Source organism: Schistocerca americana, chromosome 5, assembly GCF_021461395.2.
Source record: "Schistocerca americana isolate TAMUIC-IGC-003095 chromosome 5, iqSchAmer2.1, whole genome shotgun sequence".
Classification (NCBI taxonomy): domain Eukaryota; kingdom Metazoa; phylum Arthropoda; class Insecta; order Orthoptera; family Acrididae; genus Schistocerca; species Schistocerca americana.
This window is the reverse complement of record NC_060123.1, coordinates 562,278,496-562,299,500: the sequence shown is the minus strand read 5'-3', so window position 1 is coordinate 562,299,500 and position 21,005 is coordinate 562,278,496. Positions and strand designations below refer to the sequence as shown.

General features: G+C 39.5%; 1 protein-coding gene across 4 annotated transcripts in view; it reads left to right on the top strand.

Annotated features, from left to right (window-relative positions):
• LOC124615870 (speckle targeted PIP5K1A-regulated poly(A) polymerase-like) overlaps positions 1 to 21,005 on the top strand; it is a 221,925-nt gene that overhangs the window by 167,593 nt on the left and 33,327 nt on the right. For 3 of the 4 annotated variants that reach the window (XM_047144033.1, XM_047144032.1, XM_047144034.1), the window contains one exon: positions 12,199 to 13,418. The exons of the other annotated variant lie outside the window; for it this stretch is intronic. In XM_047144033.1, the coding sequence (XP_046999989.1) occupies positions 12,199 to 12,733 (535 nt within the window). In that variant the 3' untranslated portion in view covers positions 12,734 to 13,418. Of the gene's footprint in view, positions 1 to 12,198; positions 13,419 to 21,005 lie in introns of those variants that run through there. 4 annotated transcript variants of the gene reach the window in all.

Sequence of the window (21,005 nt, the reverse complement as noted above, 5' to 3'; positions counted from 1 at the left end):
ACTCAGTCACACTTGAAGGGTGCAGGAGGGCTGCGATAGTCACTATGTGGCTGTCAATTGGCTAGATCCCTTTATGGGAGGTATTCTATAGAGGGTTAGTAGAACTGAGACTTTTCCAAATTGGAGAAATTCCAAAATCACTCAAGATCCAAAACAACAGACAAAGGTTGCAAAGGTGGCCCTTGAGGGTGGGACTGCTAATACAAAGTCATCAAGGTAATAGATACAATGAGGAACACGCTGTGCTAGTTGTTCCAAGTAGTCGTGAAAAATAGCAGACACGCTTGCAACACCTAAAACCAAGTGGCTATATCAGCAGTAGCCATATGGCATATTCACAACAAGCAGTTGATGTGGTTTGTCATCAGGTGGCAGCTGTTGATATACTTACAACAAGTCAATTTTTTAAAAGTATTGTCCGTCCACCACCTTTTTCATAAGTTTATCCAGATGAAGAATGGGGTATGTAACAACCACAGGCTATGAATTCACTATCACCTTGAAGTCACCACAAGGACTGAGTTTACTCGTTGGCTTCTTAGCAGTGACCAGTGGTGTAGCCCATTGACCAGAATAAATGGGTTCTATTACCCACAGGTCAGTCAGTTGGTCTAATTCTTCTTTCGCTTGGCCGTAAAGTGTGGGTGGTACAGCTCAGTACGGTGCTATGTCATAGATATCAGAGAAATGTGTGCTATGTAATCCTTAGCCTTGCCAAAGATGAATATTCCTTGTGCAAAGCATCCAACTCTTGATAGGATACAAGATCAGACACTAAATGGAATGGAATCTGAGACTATAAATCCAAAAGCATGGAAAGCATCCAAACCAAAACGAATTTCTGTAAAGTCACTGTCCATGACCAAACATGTTACTCGTCGGATCACTGCTTTGTATGTCGTTGCAGTAAACTGACCAAGAAGAGGAATCTGATGTTTATTGTGGCTGACAAGACAGTTGGAGGTATTCGACAGTAGAGGGGAACCAAGGTGCGGATATGTATTAGAATTCAGTAGTAAGGCAGCTGCACCAATATCCAACTGAAGAAATGTGGGAGTACCATCAATGTGCACATCAATGAATAGTTTGTTAGAAACAGTAGCATGCTTAACAGCATTAACATCCTAGATTTAGGTGTGGGAGGCACAGCAGATGCTGATCAAGTGTTGTACACAGAAGCAGTGTGACTTTTCTTACAATGTATATGGCAGATGGCACAATGTTCAACGATATGAACACTCTGGCTGGTCGTGTTGAGCAAAACTAGTAAGGCAGGAGGGCAGCATCTTTTGGAAAGTTTTCCACCATGTAAGTGTTAATGTGGAGTATGCGGCCGGGCATGCTGTACTGCCGCAACTTCTTCTGGCCGGGCATGCTGTACTGCCGCAACTTCTTCTGGCCGGGCATGCTGTACTGCCGCAACTTCTTCTTCTGAACATGTAAACCTGTTGCTGTCTGAGTTGACAGCAACTATGTCGGCCCAATGGAACTGGCTGCCAGTGGCTCAAGAAACATCAAATCCTTTTGGTATTTTGAGTATTACTTCTAAGGAGAAATCTTTGAACTGCAGTACACTTTTCAGTAGACCTCTTTATGTGGGTGGACCTAACAATAGTATCCCAAACCATGGAGTCCACACAAGATTGAGTAGTAACAAAATGACACTTGCAGCTTAACCCTTGCTATTCTTCTGCCCAAGTGCAGTATGACTGATGAGGTCGCTTCCTGCATTGGATAACTCCACACTCTTGAAAATGACATGGGTATGTTTGTGGTATGAAGTCAGTAAATGACAAATCATAGAATGATAAACACCTGATCCTGTTGGCGGCTAACTTCCCTAACAAGTTGTACATTTGGGGAGAGATTGATGATAGAAAAAGAGTTTTAATGGAAGCAGTGCCCATTACTGTGAAGGCTGCAAAATGTTGCTGTAGGTATTTTTCATACAATTCACAGTCCTCAGCAGCCTCGTCGTAGGTGGGGAAAGGCAGCGGGTAGGTTGGCAAATTTTGAGGCTGCATCACTAGATTAATTCTCTCCAACATAGCCACATGCCCTTGCTGTTGAAGGAAACTCAGGAGGACAACCCCCAAGAGCACACCTGTTGACATCGCAGTTTTGATGATATATGCATGAAAATCAAACCTTACTTATCATCAGTTGTGTTGTAGCATGCAAGACAAAGAACACCAGTAAATAGACAATCATTTTAATACATAAAGCACAATTCCATCCGATACAGTGTTCCTGTACAGTGCTAGGTTGGTGCAGAATGAACAAGCCAAGGTCCTTGAGCAGAGTGTAGTTATCAGTTGTATAAAACTTAACAAAATAAGGACGAATGCTCATAGCATCGCGGTAAATTGCCAAATCATAGTTGTCTCTGCATGATTGTGCTGTGCAAGGGCTGCATGTGGCACCTAGGAGGTGTGGCTGTCCATAATATCTGAAGGTGTCACTTCAAGGTGGCTGAGCTTACTGCCAAGTGCTCGTGTGGGCAGATCAGAAGACAAGTTGCTGGCCAGCATCTCACATCCCGTTGACACCTGACAGATGGTGAGGAGCAATTGGTGTGGTAACTGTGGGTCGCCACACAGTTGATAAAGAAAAGAGTGCAAGTGATTGCTTTAATATGTATATTGATTAATACGACTTTTATTATTGTTGTTATTATGATGTACAACTGTGCACAGTGCACATTGTCACATCAACTGTCAAAGGGTGTTTGATTATACATAAGGGAGGATCTGAAGCCTTAATCCTTCCAGCTAATGTAAATGCAGAAATAAATAATAATCTGTGTTCCTAAAAATGTGACACTTTTTTACATATTACTAGCTAGATCTTGTATTGTATTTTTCATCCTGAATTACTCAATCAGACCAATTCACTATGTAGCTCTTAATTCTTTTTATTAATCCAATGCACAGTTGTATCACACACCCTTCCCTTTATGTTTTTTAATCTAATTCGTGGGGTATCAAGAATTTGGCTTGAGAGACATATCCTGGCACGAGTGTTACAGTAGTCTACCTCACTGCACATGTCTACAGCATGGTCTCTGAGCACAAGAAAGAGGAAAGTGTGAAAACACCACATTTAAGTGGCAGTGCAGTTGCACTACATATGGCTTGGTCTTATATTTCACATTTCTTAACAACATATGTTACAAATGAAACAAATTATCAGTATTAGTAAATTATATTTCGCGCACTGAAGACATGATATAGTTTTCATCTGGTGTGAACTGTCAGCACACGTACAGGTGCTGACTGTTTCGCAGATTTTCGCACTGAGGTTGACATGTAATTGTAACTTATTTAGTTTCATAAAAAAAAAGCCTTTCATGCACATATGATGATTGAAATATTGTAGCACTCTTGCAACCTCATTATGGATATGTGGAAACTCTACAAGTAGACACCCTGGATGATTTTAATGTAAAAGAATTTGTCTTTAAAATTGTAATTACCTTGTAGACCAATCAGTTACATCTTCTCGTTCACAGGGATGCTTTCATCTTAAATGGTCTTGAAAACAGATGTAAGATTGGCAGAACACTCAAAACATTTAGGAATTTTTTCAAGACCATAATGAATTCTTCAAACCTCACATTTTCTTTAATGCCAGTGAGCTTAGGGAACTGGACAGTGTGTGTTAGGAAGTGTCCCATCTTTCTTTTTAAATGCATACCCATCAAATCAGAAAGAAGTTGTTTCTCACCTTGTGATGTCTCACAATGGGCAATGTACAATGAAGTCCACTTAAAATACAAGGTCGACCAATTCATTCCTGATGCTCTCATTTTCATTCCTCCACTCTTTTGTCCTTCATAAGTTCAATCATAAGTTCAACAATAGTGAGTATTAAATTGAAAAATCATTCCAGTCATGTCCCTTGACTTATCGATGTACTTCACAATAATATATACACTGAGGTGACTAAAGTCATGGAATAGTGGTATGCACATATACAGATGGCAGCAATCTCGTGTCACAAGGTATAAAAGCGCAATGTGTTGTCAGAGTTGTCATTTTTACTCAGGTGCAAAAGGTTTCTGATGTGATTCTAGTCACACGATGGGAATTAACAGACTTTGGGCACAAAATGGTAGGTAGTGCATGATGCATTGGAATTCCATTTTGGAAATCATTACAGGATTCAATATTCTGAGGTCCACAATGTTTAGAATGTGCTGAGAATACCAAATTTCAGACATTATCTCTCACAACGGATGATGCTGCGGGCGACAGCCTTCACTTAACAACCGAGAGCAGCAGTGTTTGCATCGAGTTATCAGTGCTAACAGACACCCAACACAGCGTGGTATAACCACAAAAGTGAATGTGGGACATACAACAAATTTGGTGGCAATGAGCTGTGGCAGCAGATGTCCAACACAAGTGCCTTTGTTAGCAGCACGACATTGCTTGTGACATCTATCCTGGGCTTGTGACCAGACATTTAGAAAAACAGGGCCCGTTGAGATAAATCACAATTTCAGTTGATAAGAGCTGATGGTAGGATTTAAGTGTGTTGCCGATCCCTCAAAGCCAAGAACCGAGGTTGTAAACAAGGCACTATACAAGCTTGTGGTGGCTCCATAATGGCGTGGGCTGTTTTTGCATGGAGTGGACTGTGTCTGCATGGAGTGGACTGTGTCTGCAAGGAGTGGACTGTGTCTGCATGGAGTGAACTGGATCCTCTGGTCGAACTGAACAGATCATTGACTGGAAATCGTTATGTTCGGCTACTTGGTGACAAGTTTTTGCTGTTCATGGACTCCATGTTCCCAAACAACGATGTCATCCCACCGGGCCACAGGTGTTCGCGATTGGTTTGAGGAACGTTCTGGACAGCTGGAGGAAGTGAATGATTTGGCCACACAGATTTCCTGATGTGCATCCCGTCGAACATTTATGGAACGTAATAAAGAGGTCAGTTTGTGAACAAAATCCTGCACTAACTACAATTTCGCAGTTACAGATGGCTATAGAGGCAGCATGCCTCAATATTTCTGCAGGGAACTTCAAACTACTTGTTGAGTGCATGCCATGTCGAGTTGCCACATTACTCGAGGCAAAAGGAGGTCTGACACGATTTTAAGAGGTAGCCCATGATTTTTGTCACCTCAGTGTAAGATTTCCATACTATTGATTCAGTTCCATCGAAAACTGTTGCAATTGACAGCAGAATAAAGCATGTGACTTCAGAAATTTCACTGTTCTTAGCATCAATTTCTTCAGGTGCTGCATTCTTGCAAATTTACACTACTGAGCATTAAAATTGCTACACCACAAAGATGATGTGCTACAGACGCGAAATTTAACCATCAGGAAGAAGATGCTGTGATATGCAAATGATTAGTTTTTCAGAGCATTCACACAAGGTTGGTGCTGGTGGTGACATGAGGAAAGTTTCCAACCGATTTCTCATAACAAACAGCGGTTGACCGGCGTTGTGTGGTGAAACGTTGTTGTGATGCCTCACGTAAGGAGGAGAAATGCGTACCATCATGTTTCCAACTTTGATAAAGGTCGGATTGTAGCCTATTGCGATTGCAGTTTATCGTATCGCGACATTGCTGCTCGCGTTGGTCAAGATCCAATGACAGAATATGGAATCGGTGGGTTCAGGAGGGTAATACGGAACACCGTGCTGGATCCCAACGGCCTCTTATCACTAGCAGTCGAGATGACAGGCATCTTATCCGCATGGCTGTAACGGCTCGTGTAGCCATGTCTCGATCCCTGAGTCAACAGATGGGGACGTTTGCGAGACAACAACCATCTGCACAAACAGTTCGACGACGTTTGCAACAGCATTGACTATCAGCTCGGAGACCATGGCTGCGGTTACCCTTGACGCTGCATCACTGACAGGAGCGCCTGCAATGGTGTACTCAACGACGAACCTGGGTGCACGAATGGCAACACGTCATTTTTTCGCATGAATCCAGTTCTGTTTACAGCATCATGATGGTCGCATCCGTGTTTGGCAACATTGTGGTGAACGCACATTGGAAGCATGTATTCGTCATCGCCATACTGGCGTATGATCCGGCGTGATGGTGTGGGGTGCCATTGGTTACACGTCTCGGTCACCTCTTGTTCGCATTGACGGCACTTTGAACAGTGGACGCTACATTTCAGATGTGTTACGACCTGTGGCTCTACCCTTCATTCGATCCCTGCGAAACCCTACATTTCAGCAGGATAATGCACGACTGCATGTTGCAGTTCCTGTGTGGGCCTTTGTAGATACAGAAAATGTTCGACTGCTACCCTGGCCAGCACATTCTCCAGATCTCTCACCAATTGAAAATGTCTGGTCAATGGTGGCCGAGCAACTGTCTCGTCCCAATACGCCAGTCACTACTCATGATGAACTGTGGTGTCGTGTTGAAGTTGCATGGGCAGCTGTACTTGTACACGCAATCCAAGCTCTGTTTGACTCAATGCCCAGGCGTATCAAGGCCGTTATTACAGCCAGAAGTGGTTGTTCTGGGTACTGGTTTCTCAGGATCTAAGCACCCAAATTGTGAAAAATGTAATCACATGTCAGTTCTAGTATAATATATTTGTCCAATGATACCCGTTTATCATTTGCAGTTCTTCTTGGTGTAGCAATTTTAATGGCCAGTAGTGTAGAACAATGTGCTTCTTGATATATGGACCAATGAATCCCATCTGTTAAATTTTTTGCTCTTTCATTGTATCTTTTAATTCTACCTTTGTGGTATTGCTATGTCATTACATAGCAAATGTACATTACACATTGCTTATGCGACTGCCTAATATATATTGAGAATTCTCAACCATCTGTTGTGTCATTCCCATTCATTTTTACAGACTTGTGGTGATAGCTTGCTACATGGCCCCTTTTTGTGTAAACAGCCACTGGACATGTGAACATCCTTCATGCCACAAATAAATATTGAAGGATAAACAGCATTGATATCACAACTCTGTTGAACTGAAGAGTTTTGCCGACCAAAAAATGCCACACCAAAGTGCTAAACTGTACCGGGTACTTTCAAGAAGGACCGAGCAAAGCCGAGACAAGCTGAGCCTTGGCTCACACACAGTCCACACATCCGGCCGGCGTGAAATTTGGTACACTGTGGCCAGCCCTGACCTAATTGGTGCTAGGCACTGAATATTGTCAACTCTATTGAAGACATAAGTTGACAGGAAGTAGGGAAGCACACACAAATGTCTGAGGACAGTAACTTTTACAATTAAGAGAGTGGATGGAACACCATCAGACCTGGTAGTCTGTTGCTGACCATTGAACTAAGAAAGAGCATAATGTAGCGTGACTTTGAACTTCGCCGCCGCGCTGCACTCGTTCCCTCAGACATGAATTGTGCTGTCGCAGCAGTATGAGCGCTCGATGGCAGAGAAAATACTAAAATTGTAACTCCCTCTCTCTCTCTCTTCTTCTTCTTCTTCTTCTTCTTCTTCTTCTTCTTTCCGTTTTGTTTTGTCTCTTGAGAGCCAAAGGTTAAGGCAGACGTGATCTGATGAAGACGTTAAAAAAACTTATTAGCTAGTCTTGATCTGATTTTAATGTGTAGACATATTGTGGAAGTTGTTAAGAAATTCAGGGGATGGAAGTAGCAAAGTAAATTAAATTGCATACAGTATCAAGATGATTTTAATTGGTATAAATTAGTGATTCCTGGACGATTGCAAGATTTCGGAGCAGACTTTTCACGCAGAACTGAAGGAGATTTTTGAAGACCTGGACGCCGCACGAAAGAAGACCTGTTAACCTGGTAAAGAATGAACTCTAAGCTACGCCATTTCCCCCTGTCAGTTACATTTTGTTATTCTCTGTTCTTTTTCAAAAATTTTTGTGGTGGAAATTGGTTTAACTTTTGCTCAAAAACGCCACAAGGACCCCCCCAACAATAGCTTTTCCGAATAACGAAGTCCGATAGCTTTTCTGTAATACAAAGTCCGATTTGCATTTCATTCTTTCCTTTTTTCACGGTCATTTACGATTTTAAAACCCCCTTTTTTATTCACCATTTTTTCCCACCATGGTCAACCTTTTCTTTTCTTTTCTTCTCTTTCTCCTTTCTTTTTTTATTAACCACCACAGTAAGTACTCAGTTTTAATGGTGAATAGCGTTCAACATGGAACCTGGGAGTTGGTATGAGAGCTAAAAGCCATAATAACTGCCATAAAAATACTAGGGATGAGAGAAAATCTTGATTTTGGGTATTTGGGTCAATAAGCTCACCTTCACCCTTATGTATTAAAATATATGTTGGCAAAATACTGGGATTTTCTGATTTCAAATCCATTATTTGAAGAAGGATACGGCTATCATACATTGTTGTTACTATTGTGTGCCATTCCCTGTCAGAATTGCTTTAAAATATCTGGTTGGTGCATTAGTTTGTAGTTTTTTCCATAAGTATAATAAATACATCAGATAAAGAGAGTCTTCAGCGACCAGTAATATATTCTCCTTTACTATTTACACCAATCTGTCAGTGCTGGGCTAACTTTCCAATTCCAGGACTGTAGAAGTCGTGGTTTTGAGACAGAGAACTCGTCGAGGCATGTTCGTAACGCGTTTTCATCTGGAAAGTAAGTTCCTTGAAGGTTGTTTGATAGAGCATGTAAAAGGAGAAAATCTGAAGGAGCAAGATTAGGTGATTTAGGTGGGTACAGAATCACTTCCCAACTCAACTCCTTTATAGTGTTTCTTGTCAGTCTAGCAGAATGCAGTCGGGTGTTATTATCGAATAGCATCACTTCACCTAGTTGTTGTCCTTGGATTGTTTCTGTAAGGCTTCTGAGTTGCTGACAGTAAATGTCAGCAGTGATGGTTACACCTCAGGGAAGCAGTTTGTAGTACACTGCATCGTCACTGTTCCATCACATGCATAGCATCATTTCTTCTGTGGATGCGTGCAGGTCTCTCTACAGGGAGACAGTACTCTGTTTGGGCTTAACCATTCCTTTATTTTCCTTCTGTTAGCATAAAGACACAATTTCTTGCATCAATAATGTTTCAGGGTAGGGTTGATGGTGTTCACAAGCCAGTTGACTAGCAAGTAGAGATGCACATATGGCGACCCGCTGATTTATATGGCTTTGGCATAGAGCGTGTGGTACCCACACACCCGATTTTTGAACCTTCCCCATTGTGTTTGATGGTGGAATGGTCACAGTTCACCACATTTGTCAGTTCTTGAGTTCACTGACATGAATCATTGTGGATTAATGCATTTGAGGTGCGGTATCACTGCACTTTCAAATATGCACATCGCCAATTACGCTGCCGCGCTTCCTACAGCTGCTGCTGTGGTGCGGGTGTGGTGCCATGAACAAATACGCCACTGCCAATGAGGTGCAAGCGTCCCCTCTGTGGAGCTCCAGCGGTGGGTATATTTAAGCGTGAACATTCGTGCACATTTGGTTTGTTTGCCAGTTGAATAACATTTACAGATTTTTATAATGACCAGGGATTTTCTGAATAGACATTGTATTGAAGAGAGACAGTTTTATAAATCTTTTGTGTCTGTATGTGTTTCAGCATTCAAAAGCTACTGTTCGTAACTGATGCTGCAAATACAGCAAAAAAGTTATGTATTTTTTTAATTATGTGTTATTAGATGTAGAATAAATTAATATCTGAATTCTTTATTCATGAGTGGTATCTGTTCCTCACTTCTGTATCTGCTGAAGAACCACACTGCATGCGAAGGAAGACATAACATAAACGGTCTTCATTAAACCCTGAAGATCTTCCTGAGAGTGGAGAGTCACTAATGTCAAAAAGATCCTCCTTAAAGCAAGAAAGTTATTTTCTTGCTGTGCTCTGCCCAATACCATTGTCCTCATATATGGCTCAAATGGTTCTGGCTGCTTCCGCCACTGTTGTTGTCAACCCTCTACTGAACTCAAACATAAGAATATGTCAGAAATGTTCTGATTTTTCCACTTGCACTTCATTTTATAGCAATCCACCGCTCCACTCATTATCTCCAGATGACAAAATGGCAATATGTAAACTCAAATAGTTATGGTGAACTACAAATAAAAACTGACAGTTGATAAATAAGTGCATAGCAACTGGAATACCAACATGCAAAACAAAAACCCTATGAACGTAAGCCCCAACCTAACAAAAATGACACTGATTCATAGGTTAATTTTGATTCAGTAGTCATTTTAATAACTGTTCTGCATGGGATCACCAAGATGGAAAAAGGGGACGTTCATCCAGTGAATAGATTTGTGGTGATGATGATGATTGATTTCAGCAGTATGGACATCAGCACCATTGCTGGGATTTGATAAACAGTTATTATGGTTTGAACCGTATCTGTTCTCACAAGGAAAATACCAAAACGATTTCCTAGGAGAAGTGTTATGTGGTAAAAAGCAAAATTGGATGCGATTTGTGATGGCTCATCACCATCAGACAACAGTTAGATATTGGTGCAAATAAATGTGAACATTGATGAACATCCATTTTCGATACGGATTTCTCAGGGCACCCAGCAGGTGTTACTGAAGAAACAACTGAAAATGTCCACAACATGATGCTGGATGATTGTCAAACAGAAGTACACAAAATCGTGGAGGCCATTGTGTGTCAGCAGGAATAACAGTATTGTGCATGATAATTTGGCAATGAAAAAAATTGACGGCCCAACTTGTACCCACAATAGTTGATGAAGGATAACAGATGAGTGTAACACTCAAATTTCAAAGTGGTATTCAACATAATTTAAGTGACACCAGGAGAATATTCTGTTTTGACAAGATAAAAAAAAAAAAACCATGAAACCAAGCAACAATAAAAACAAGAATTGCTTCCAGTGAATCATCTCCAAAGAAGGCAATCTCAGTCCCATTGGCCAGAAAAATTATGGTGTTATGGTGACAGTTTTTTGAGATGTGATCAGTGTCACACATGTAGACTCCTTAGAGAAAGAAGAAACTGATAACTGGACAATACTGAAGTGAGATATTGGACTGCGACAAGTAATTGAAAAAAACATGACCCCATTTGGCAAACACAAACTGCTATTTCACAGTGACAGTGTTCAACCACATTTATCTGGAACTGTGAACACAAAGCTGCTTGTATTGCTACCACTCTACCCTATATTCACTCGATGTGGCTTACTTCTGGGATTCGTGCTCTCAGAGGCTGTCATCATCATAATCCCACCCTTTTTTCTCATTTTCTTTTCTTTGAGTGTTTAAAAAATAATAGCGGTAGGGATATGACATGGAATAATCAGCTAATCTCAGTCATGGGTAAGGCAGGTGGTAGACTTAAGTTTTTTGGTAGGATATGGGGAAAATTTTATCAGCCTGTGAAGGAGATTGCTTACAAATCACACGTGCAACCCATTCTGAAATACTGCTCAAGTGTGTGAGACACGTATCGAAAAGGACTAACAAAGGATATTGAGCGTATACAGAGCAGGTCAGCACGAATGTTCACAGGTTTGTTTGACCCATGGGAGAGTGTCACAGAGATGCTGAAGAAACTGAACTGGCAGACTCTTGGAGATAGATGTAAACTTTCATGAAAAGCCAACTTACGAAGTTTCATCCAGCTTTAAGTGATGACACGGAATATACTACAACCACCTACATGTCGCTCACATAAGAATCGTGAGGACAAGATTAGATCAATTACAGCGTACACAGAGGCATTTAAACAATCATTCTCCTCATGCTCTGCATGTGACTGACTGGAACGGGAAGAAAGCCTAATAACTGGTATGATGGGAGGTACCATCTGCCATGCACTTGACAGATGTTCGTGTATAGGTGTAGATGTAAATAGTGATCTTGGTAAAACTGTATCTCTGTAAAATGAGAATATGTTGGAAGATAAATAATTTGTTTGTGTAAAAACTTACATCTTTAGTCCTAAAATGTGTACTTATTGAACTGCCTTCATAAATATATAATGTAATTTTTCTGTGTAATTATACCTCATGTTTCATATAGTCAGTAATGGATCACAGTTACAGCCTGCATTATACATAGGTGTTTCATCTCTGACTAATTCACTAATGATTTGGGAAGTTGATAAAAGAGTTGAGAGATAAATAATTTGTTAGCTAAAATTTTAAAATTGCAATATCAAAAAAGTCATAATAAACTATTTGTAGGGTTTCCTATCACACTTTCTGATAATGTGTGCAGGTTGCAAGTTGAACCTCAAGATGTTCCAGCTGAACAGAATTTCTGGGAACCTCGAGTAAAAGTACCTAGACTGTCAGAGGAGAGCCATTCCAGCAAGTGGAATTCAAGTAAAACCACCTCAGAAGAGGGTGTGACAAAAAAGTGGTTATGCAGGGGATGTCCCGTTGTATGCTCTTGGCAGCACCGGAAGAAGGTTGCTGTTGAACTTGAGCTGGCTCCATCCATCCACCCAATGGAGCGTGAAGTCCTAATTTCAAAGTACTTGGAGCAATCATTCCGGAGTGAGGAAGTTTCATTCTACCTTACTGTAAAAGTAGATGAAGATAAGGAGATGGTTCGCTGTCTGTTCGAGAACCTCGATAGGAAAACAGAACCGTTTTCAACTGTGGCACACGCACTTGTTACTTTATTGCCATTATGGATAAATAATGCTTTCGAGGTAGGTTTTTCACTGCGATGTGTTACAGGCGTTTATATTCCAGGGGACATGCAAATAGGTGCAAGTAGAAATTTGAACCCATCTGGATGTTGGTGAAATGAAGTGTTGTCAGTTACCTAGAACTCATCATCTTGTAATCTAGAATACTAAGAGTGTTTCTCTAGTTCATAAAGTTTAATTGTGAGAAACTAGTGTGTGGACTAGAAGAGTGTAGTGAACTGGTAATATCTGGAAGTTCTAGAAATAAGTAATATTCCATTTTTTCCTTGTTTAAGTGTATCAAAAATACAGATGTGAGGCATTATGATGCCAGAGACTCTTTGTTGTGTAACTTCTCTTGATTTTACATTGGCAACACGTAATTCTTTTATGTAGCATGTTCAGTTATCTCTGTATCTATGTTGTTGTGCTGGAAGATTTTTTTGCAGAAATACACAGGTGTATTTACTGGAGCAGTTTATGTAAACTAAATCTGAAGAAATTATTTTTGTTTATTTATAGGTGGTAAGTTTGTTTAAATATTCCATATATACTGCGAAAGCTCTGTCACACCAGCAAATACTTTTTGAATTGCTTATTTATCCATTTTTGTATTGTTCTTGAGTCATCAGGTATATTAGTTACTTTCACCAATCGTAGTATCTCCAGAGAGTTACAGTTACCTGTGGTTTCATGTTTCTTCCTCCATACAGTAGCTTTTTTACAATCATAGAGAGTAGATATTTTGTATATATTTGATTCATGTCAAGTAATAATAAAGACTCTGAAATTAGTGAACTAATTTTGTGTGTGCATAGCTTATCAGAAATTCCAAGAATTTAGTGATGATTGTAAAATTCAAATTATATTACGTAACGTGGAACAATTCAGATATTTTGTGTTGTGTACATATCACAGTCTAGTGACACATACCTGGCTGTTCCCGCTACACACACACACACACACACACACACACACGAAATCATGGATCTTGTCGAATAGCCATACCTTTGGTTCAGTCACATTGATAACGTATCTGTGAAGAGGGTTCCGTAGAAATAGCTCTTTTCTAGTAGTTGCAAAAGCAACAATATGAATGATTGGCTGATCTGGCTTTGTAACAGCAGCCATCATGGCTTGCTATGTTGATACAGTGTGCAGCTGAAAACAAAGCAAAAATATGATTACCTTCAGATTATATGCAAGGGGATGCCATCATCACCCAACTGATAATCTAGTCAGTCTTACAATAGCCCTACATTTTCTAGGGAAATATAAACTAGTTTCCCATTCTGAACTTGAGAGAATACCATCACAAAAAAATGTGATTCCCTTGGTCAGATTGTGAATTATTAAGATACCTTATCCAGGAAGGTAAGGTAGAAAATTTGAAAAGAAAAAATGGGAAGGATGAACTGAGAAATAGTAGGTATTGGTGAAATGCCGTGGCAGGAATAACAGAAATACTGGTCAGGTGAGTACAGGATGATCAATGTGAAGTAAAGTAGGGATAATGCAGGAGTAGGTGTAATAATGAATAAGAAAATAAGAGTGTAGGTGAATTACTAGGAACAGTGTGGTGAACACATTATCATTGTCAAGATATAGAGAAAGCCAAGACTCAACAAAGTAATATTCATACATGTGCCTACTACCTCTGCAGATGATGAAGGTATTGAAAAAAATATGTATGATGAGATAAAGGAAATTTTTCATCATCTTGTTGTGCAGTTCTTGTTGTGTCTGTGCTTGCTAAGAAAATGGGATGACAAGTTCCACCTTAAGCAAGACACCTTTTTTGTTTCGTTTCACCCATACATGTTCAGCACTTTTGTGCCATAGTCAGTGGGTTCAATTTTTATTTTTAACTGTAAGATTGTTGTTATATATTAACATTTGTGTTGTTCACAACATTATGTAGAAGTTGCATTTATAATTTAATTGGCGAAAAGTGGGTAGAAGCATTAGTTAACATACCTTACATGATGTTAATGTCCATTTATTTTGGTAGCTATTCTGCTACACAATATACAACTTGTCATCTGCAAACAGCAAAACGTAATTTATTTTTCTGTTTGTTATGCATTTACGAACAGAAATAAGACTATCGCATTTTCTGTCTGTAACTTACAGTTTTGAAGTTGTGGTGCATTCTCCTGTGTTGTTGGTGAAGTAAATAGGCTTACTTCTTAGCCTATGGTCGTGTGGCAATGCACTTTTTTTGATTACTCAAAACATAGGCGGATTTTTCGCTGCCATTACATGTTGTTGTGGCTTCTTCTTCTTCCCATCATGAGTAGTTTTGGTGTGTGGTGTGGGTGTTATTTGTATAGTTCTTTTATTGTGGTGAAGAGAGTTTTGTTGCACAGTGATGTGTATTCATTGAGTACTTTCTTTCCTTGGGCTATTGATTTTTGGATGTGGTAGTTTTCTTGTATAGTTAATTTTTGGTATAGGCTGCTGCTAGTTTTTAGGATGTGAAGGTCCGTTTCAATGTTTGTTGGGTGATGATTGTGTTCCAGAAAACAGACTCTGAATATTGAACTATACAGAATGCATATAGAACTAGCAAATCACATAACATATCCACCATTTTTTGATGAACTAATGTACAGGGTTAGAACATACACAGGTACCATAATAGGCAGAAAATGGACAATCCAACAAAAGAAACTCGCCAAAATGATAAATCACACAAACACCCACCAATCTCACCACCAATACAACAGACACACCTTTCACAAAAGAGTGATTAATCTAACAGACATAAAATTATCTGAACAGGAAAGCAGCCTACTTGAAAAGGGTCCAAAAATAACATTAACACAATGGTGTCACACAGGACAGTAGAAAATATTATAACAGAAACTGAAAACATCATAAAGCAACAAGAAAAACTAAACACACCTTAATTCAATGCAAACCTAACAAGAGAACTAGTTGCTGAGGAAATAAGAAACATAATCAAAGAGAACAAAACCACCATAAAAGAAAACACTAGGACTCCTACAGAAAACTACAGAACAAATTAACACAAGAAAATGTCATCATCACAAAATCTGACAAAGGTAATTTAATAGTAGTCATAAACAAACAGGAATACATTCACAAAACATTAGAATTCATCCAAAGCAACAACATCACAGAATTAAAAAGTGACCCAACAAACCGATACCAAAGTAAGTTACAGAAAACCCTGAGAAACATAGAAACAATTTTCACAGAAACACATATTAAAATCATTGCCTTAAGTTCACAAACCTGGAATACCCATACGTCCATTGATAAACTTCACCAAAGCACCAACATACCACTTAGCCACACGCACACACACACACACACACACACACACACACACAACTCAACACACAACAAATCAGCAGACAGTAAGCAACAAATGGCACATAATGACTTACAACAACAAAGTCACACATGGGGTGGGTAATATACTAAAGAAACAAGGACTCAACATAGCATACAGGACCAACAACACAATACAAAGCAGACTTGGAAGATGGAAATCGACCTGACGCCGATACGTCAGGCTTTCACAGTGAAGGGCGCGAGGCGCAGCGCACGGAGCCGTTGTGAACGCGCATGCTGAGCAGCGCATGCGCAATGTCACCTCAGAAGGCTTTAAATAGCGGAGCTCAGCTCGTACTCGCCAGTACTACTACAGTGGCATTCACCTGAAGATGGCCAGAAGACTCTGCGCCGAAATATCGTGGCAGGAAGTTACTGATATCCGGCAGTTCTCCCGTGTTTTTATGGAAAAATATACAAATACATTGAAAACAGAAGTCTAAAGAACTCAAATGACTTAATAGAAAAAATAAGATATGAAAATATACCAAACACAGCAACATTGGTTTCATTTGACATAATTTCAATGTACACACAAATCCCAACAGAAGAAACCATCAACATCATAGAAAGAAACCTCCAACTGCAAGAAAACATACTTACAACAAATATACAGGAAATATCAGCCTTACTCAGGCTCATCACAGAACAAAACTACTTCACATTCAACAACAGATTTTACTCTCAACAAGATGGACTACCCATGGGATCCCCAATCAGTGTGGCCTCCTAGATGACATTTTCCTCAATCAGATAGAAAAACAAATCTTTGACAAAATAGTAATACCAAAACAGTACAAAATAATATATTGGTACAGATATGTAGATGACATAATTTGCTTAATAGATGAACACAGTCTCGCATAAAATAACATAAACTCCATCCACCCACAAATACATTTCACCATTGAAACACAAACAGGTGAAAAACTTAATTTCTTAGATCTCACTATACACAAGAGAAACAACAAACATGAATTCAAAATATACAGACAACCCACAATCACCAGCACCATTATTCATAACCAATCCAATCACCCCGTAACTCACAAAGAAACCAGCTTCAGGCATTTACTACACAGACTGAACAAAATACCCATGAACAAACATGATTACACACAAGAACTGAACACTATAAAACAAATTGCACAGGAGAATGGATATATTAAAAAACTAGAAACCCGCCTCGATTGCGAAAAAAGTACCTAGTGTTAACCTAGGTTTCGGCGTAGATAACTACACCTTCTTCAGAACAATAAAACCCACAAGTGCCTAAGAAGACCTTTGTCAATGATTAAAAGAACACCATAGCTATACATTTATAAACAAAAAAAAGGGAAACTCAAACAGTACATATGTAGAAATTCTAAACTGTTACTTAACTTAATGGTGTTACCTCCACCTCACACCGGCCTATGTTCGATGGGCCATGACCCGCCATAAAAGCTGCAGTTTATGGCAGGTCATGGCCTTGGGTTCTGATACAGCTGTGCCACAGAATGTGTTGAGTGGTTCATTACTGTGGGGTAACACTTGTATGTGGTAACAGAGTGATATAAATGAAAGTTTATTTTATTGTTGTGTAATTAAAGAGGGATTTATCTCATTTAAAAGTTTATTTTATTGTAGTTTAGTTACACTAATATTAAACTATGATCTCCCCCATACATGTCTAACTTCATAACATAAAGACAGCTACTGTATTTACTCGAATCTAAGCCGCACTTTTTTTCTGGTTTTTGTAATCGAAAAAACTGCCTGCGGCTTAGAATCGAGTGCACAGTAAGCGGAAGTTCTGTAAAATGTTAGTAGGTGCCGCCACAATTAACTTCTCCAGTTGAATATATGTAGCGCTACACAGGCATGCTTTGCAGGCACAAAGATAAATACTGGCGCCAAAACCTCTGCGTCAGTAAATAAATTGAGGTGGAAGACGAGTTTTTTTCCTTGCTCCGAGTTTCCACCACTGCATTTTCATACATTATCCAACGAAGTAAATACAAATTCCGTATTGTTCATCTACGAATATAGCAGCCTTTCAATGCACTACGAAAATCCGACTGGCAAGTCTGTTGGGATGTTTTCAATATGGCCAACTCTACGTTCTCAATTTTTTCCTACCTGTGAGAAGATATGGTTGCTAATAGTAACTTTTATGAACTGTGAATCACATGCAGTATTCTCTTCACCATAAGAATAATACGAATATAAACATTTTGTCATGTATTGTTTCGTGTTTTGCTGGTATCTCATTTAAATCCTGTCTGCCTAATAAACCACGAAACTAGAGTGAGACAACAGCAAACGCGGAAGAATATATATATATATATCATGTCATGCTTGTATTCGTATTATTCTTATGCCTAATAGTGATACAGTCAGAAATGAAGCACGGCAATTGACTAGATTTTTAAATCTAAGATGACTAATTTCTGTGCAGAATGTAATGTACTAAAGAGGCGTCTGCAAAGATTTTCAAACGGAGAAAAATTTTCGCTAAACTCTCGTTCAGAACTTCTATCATACGCAGTATATTATTTTGTTCTTGTTGATCATTATCAAAGAAAGCAGCAGTGTAAGTAACAACAAATAGCAGTCTCTTGCCATTGTTTCGCTAATGAGACGATTCCTCTTTTTGGGGGGGGGGGGGGGGGGGGCACAAAAGCAAGCCATGCTGCGAGCGGCAATAGGTCGTAAACACTCATTATCAGAATGCGACAAACAATGCATGACACAGTACAGTAATGCATTTTCAGCTTAGAGTGACATAAACACCTATAAGAAAGGGAACGGCACTTATCAGGTCAAAGAAAAATTCGCAATAATCGATTCAAACCAGACCGAAGCACGTGAAAAAGGAAGGGTACCCGTATAAATATGGACGGAGCGCCTGACGCGTAGCAATGGCTACCTGGTAAAGCTTAACTACTAAGCTTACGACTCGAACCAAACTACTGTAGCTGTATCGTCATTCATTCGACCTAAATTGTGTCTTATATTACAATGGACCAACTTTGTTTAGATTTGGAGGTGCGGCCTAAAACTTTTCTCTCCCCTTGAATTTCGAGTCTCAAATTTCAGGTGCGGCTTAGATTCGGGAATTTTTTTTTTTTTTCCTTGATTTCGAGTCTCATTTTTCAGGTGCGGCTTAGATTCGAGTGCGACTTAGATTCGAGAAAATACGGTATTCTTTACATGTGTACCAAGTATGGTGCACCACTCGTGTTATGAAAATTGGCACATCCACTCAAGAGTTGAGAGATCCCGTAATGTAGGTCACTATTGACAGCATCACTGTTGCGTTTCCAGTGCCATGTTAACTGTGGACCATTTTTTGAGATGTGTGGTGACAAGATAATGAGCACAGATAGTGCTTGGCTTGATTTAGAAGGGTCACAATGTGAATAGTGAGAGAGTATGGTTGCATGTTATCTGATTATAATAGTGTGGACCAATATGGACCATTGATATGGGGGTGACTAGATAGAGTGTGCAACAACTGTGCATTGTGACTTGAAAGTGTCAGATAAGAATAGTGAGAGAGATAGTTTTGTGAGATGTGACCATATATGGCTTTCTGTGGGACCTTGTTCAGCATAATGCAGCATGCACATTTAACAACTCTTGGAGAATCTTCACCCAACCTTGTGCAGAAGAGAGCAATGCCGATGGACCTATGTTGCATGCAGATTTCAGAAAAGTTGTTTATAATAGCAAATAGAAAATTCTTTTTGCTTCTGTGCACAACATTAGCAAGGGAAGATGTAGAGAATGAGTAAAGGCGGTAAAAGCCGGCTGCGGTGGTCTAGCGGTTCTAGGCGCTCAGTCCGGAGCCGCGCGACTGCTACGGTCGCAGGTTCGAATCCTGCCTCGGGCATGGATGTGTGTGATGTCCTTAAGTTAGTTAGGTTTAAGTAGTTCTAAGTTCTAGGGGACTGATGACCACTGATATTAAGTCCCATAGTGCTCAGAGCCATTTGAACCAAAGGCGGTAAAGGAAGTGGAAGGCCTTTGGGGGTCCTGAGGAGAACCACTGTGATAAGCATTACAAGAATGATACAGCCTCTTACGTCTGCATGGGTAAATGATCTTAGGGTCATTGTGAAGAACTGTAATGAGCTAAAATCACCTGCACCTTTTCTGTACATGCAGTACAGGGGTAGATACTAGCTGGAGTTCTGCAACGAACTTCAAGGCATTGTGATTTGCAGGAACAGATTTCTTGTATGACCATAAGATTAGTAAACTTTTGTTAACAGGAACATTGTCACTGTGCCAGCAAAGACAGAGCAGAAGAAGAAAATGCCAGCAGAATAGTGCAGTCCTCCAAGGCATCCTATTTCTATAGCTCTATGTTGATCACATAAATTGTACAATTCACAGTTGCCAGTTACGATCATTGCCATTTTCAGATCTGTTACCAATATAAGAGCAGTGGTGTAATAACCTAAACTAAATTAGCTGAAGCAATTTCTATAAGAGGTCAAGTGATGCATAAGGCAAAAAATACTAATGCAATTATCAACCATGTATTCCGGCCATAATACCATAAAAATATTCTGATATAAGTATCAATGTCATAGGTACATAGCAAATGCTGGTCATACGTGTAACACCTCGGATAATGTTAACGATGTTTGGCTTGTACTTGTCCATGTCTCGTGTCTCTTTGTTTATTACAGCTTCTGGTTCAGCAAATGCTATTGTCGAGTCTGCCTCCACAAATGTGAGTATCTGAGACTAGTAGAGAAATGCAATATGCTCAGTCATTCATTAAAATTATATCATATGGTAGTGGGTTTGGCAATGAAACATGGACTGATATACAACATATGGAAATAAAATCTGTACTTACAATCCACATCAAACATGTAAAGAGTAATACTAGGAAGTACCTTGCCTGTCAAAGTAACTGCCACATAATTGTGTAAAAGTAAGAATAAAAAGCTTAAAAGTAAATCACATCTATAAAATGAAAACTTCCAGCTTGATAAAATAATTAAACATAACTGTAAGTGTAAGATAA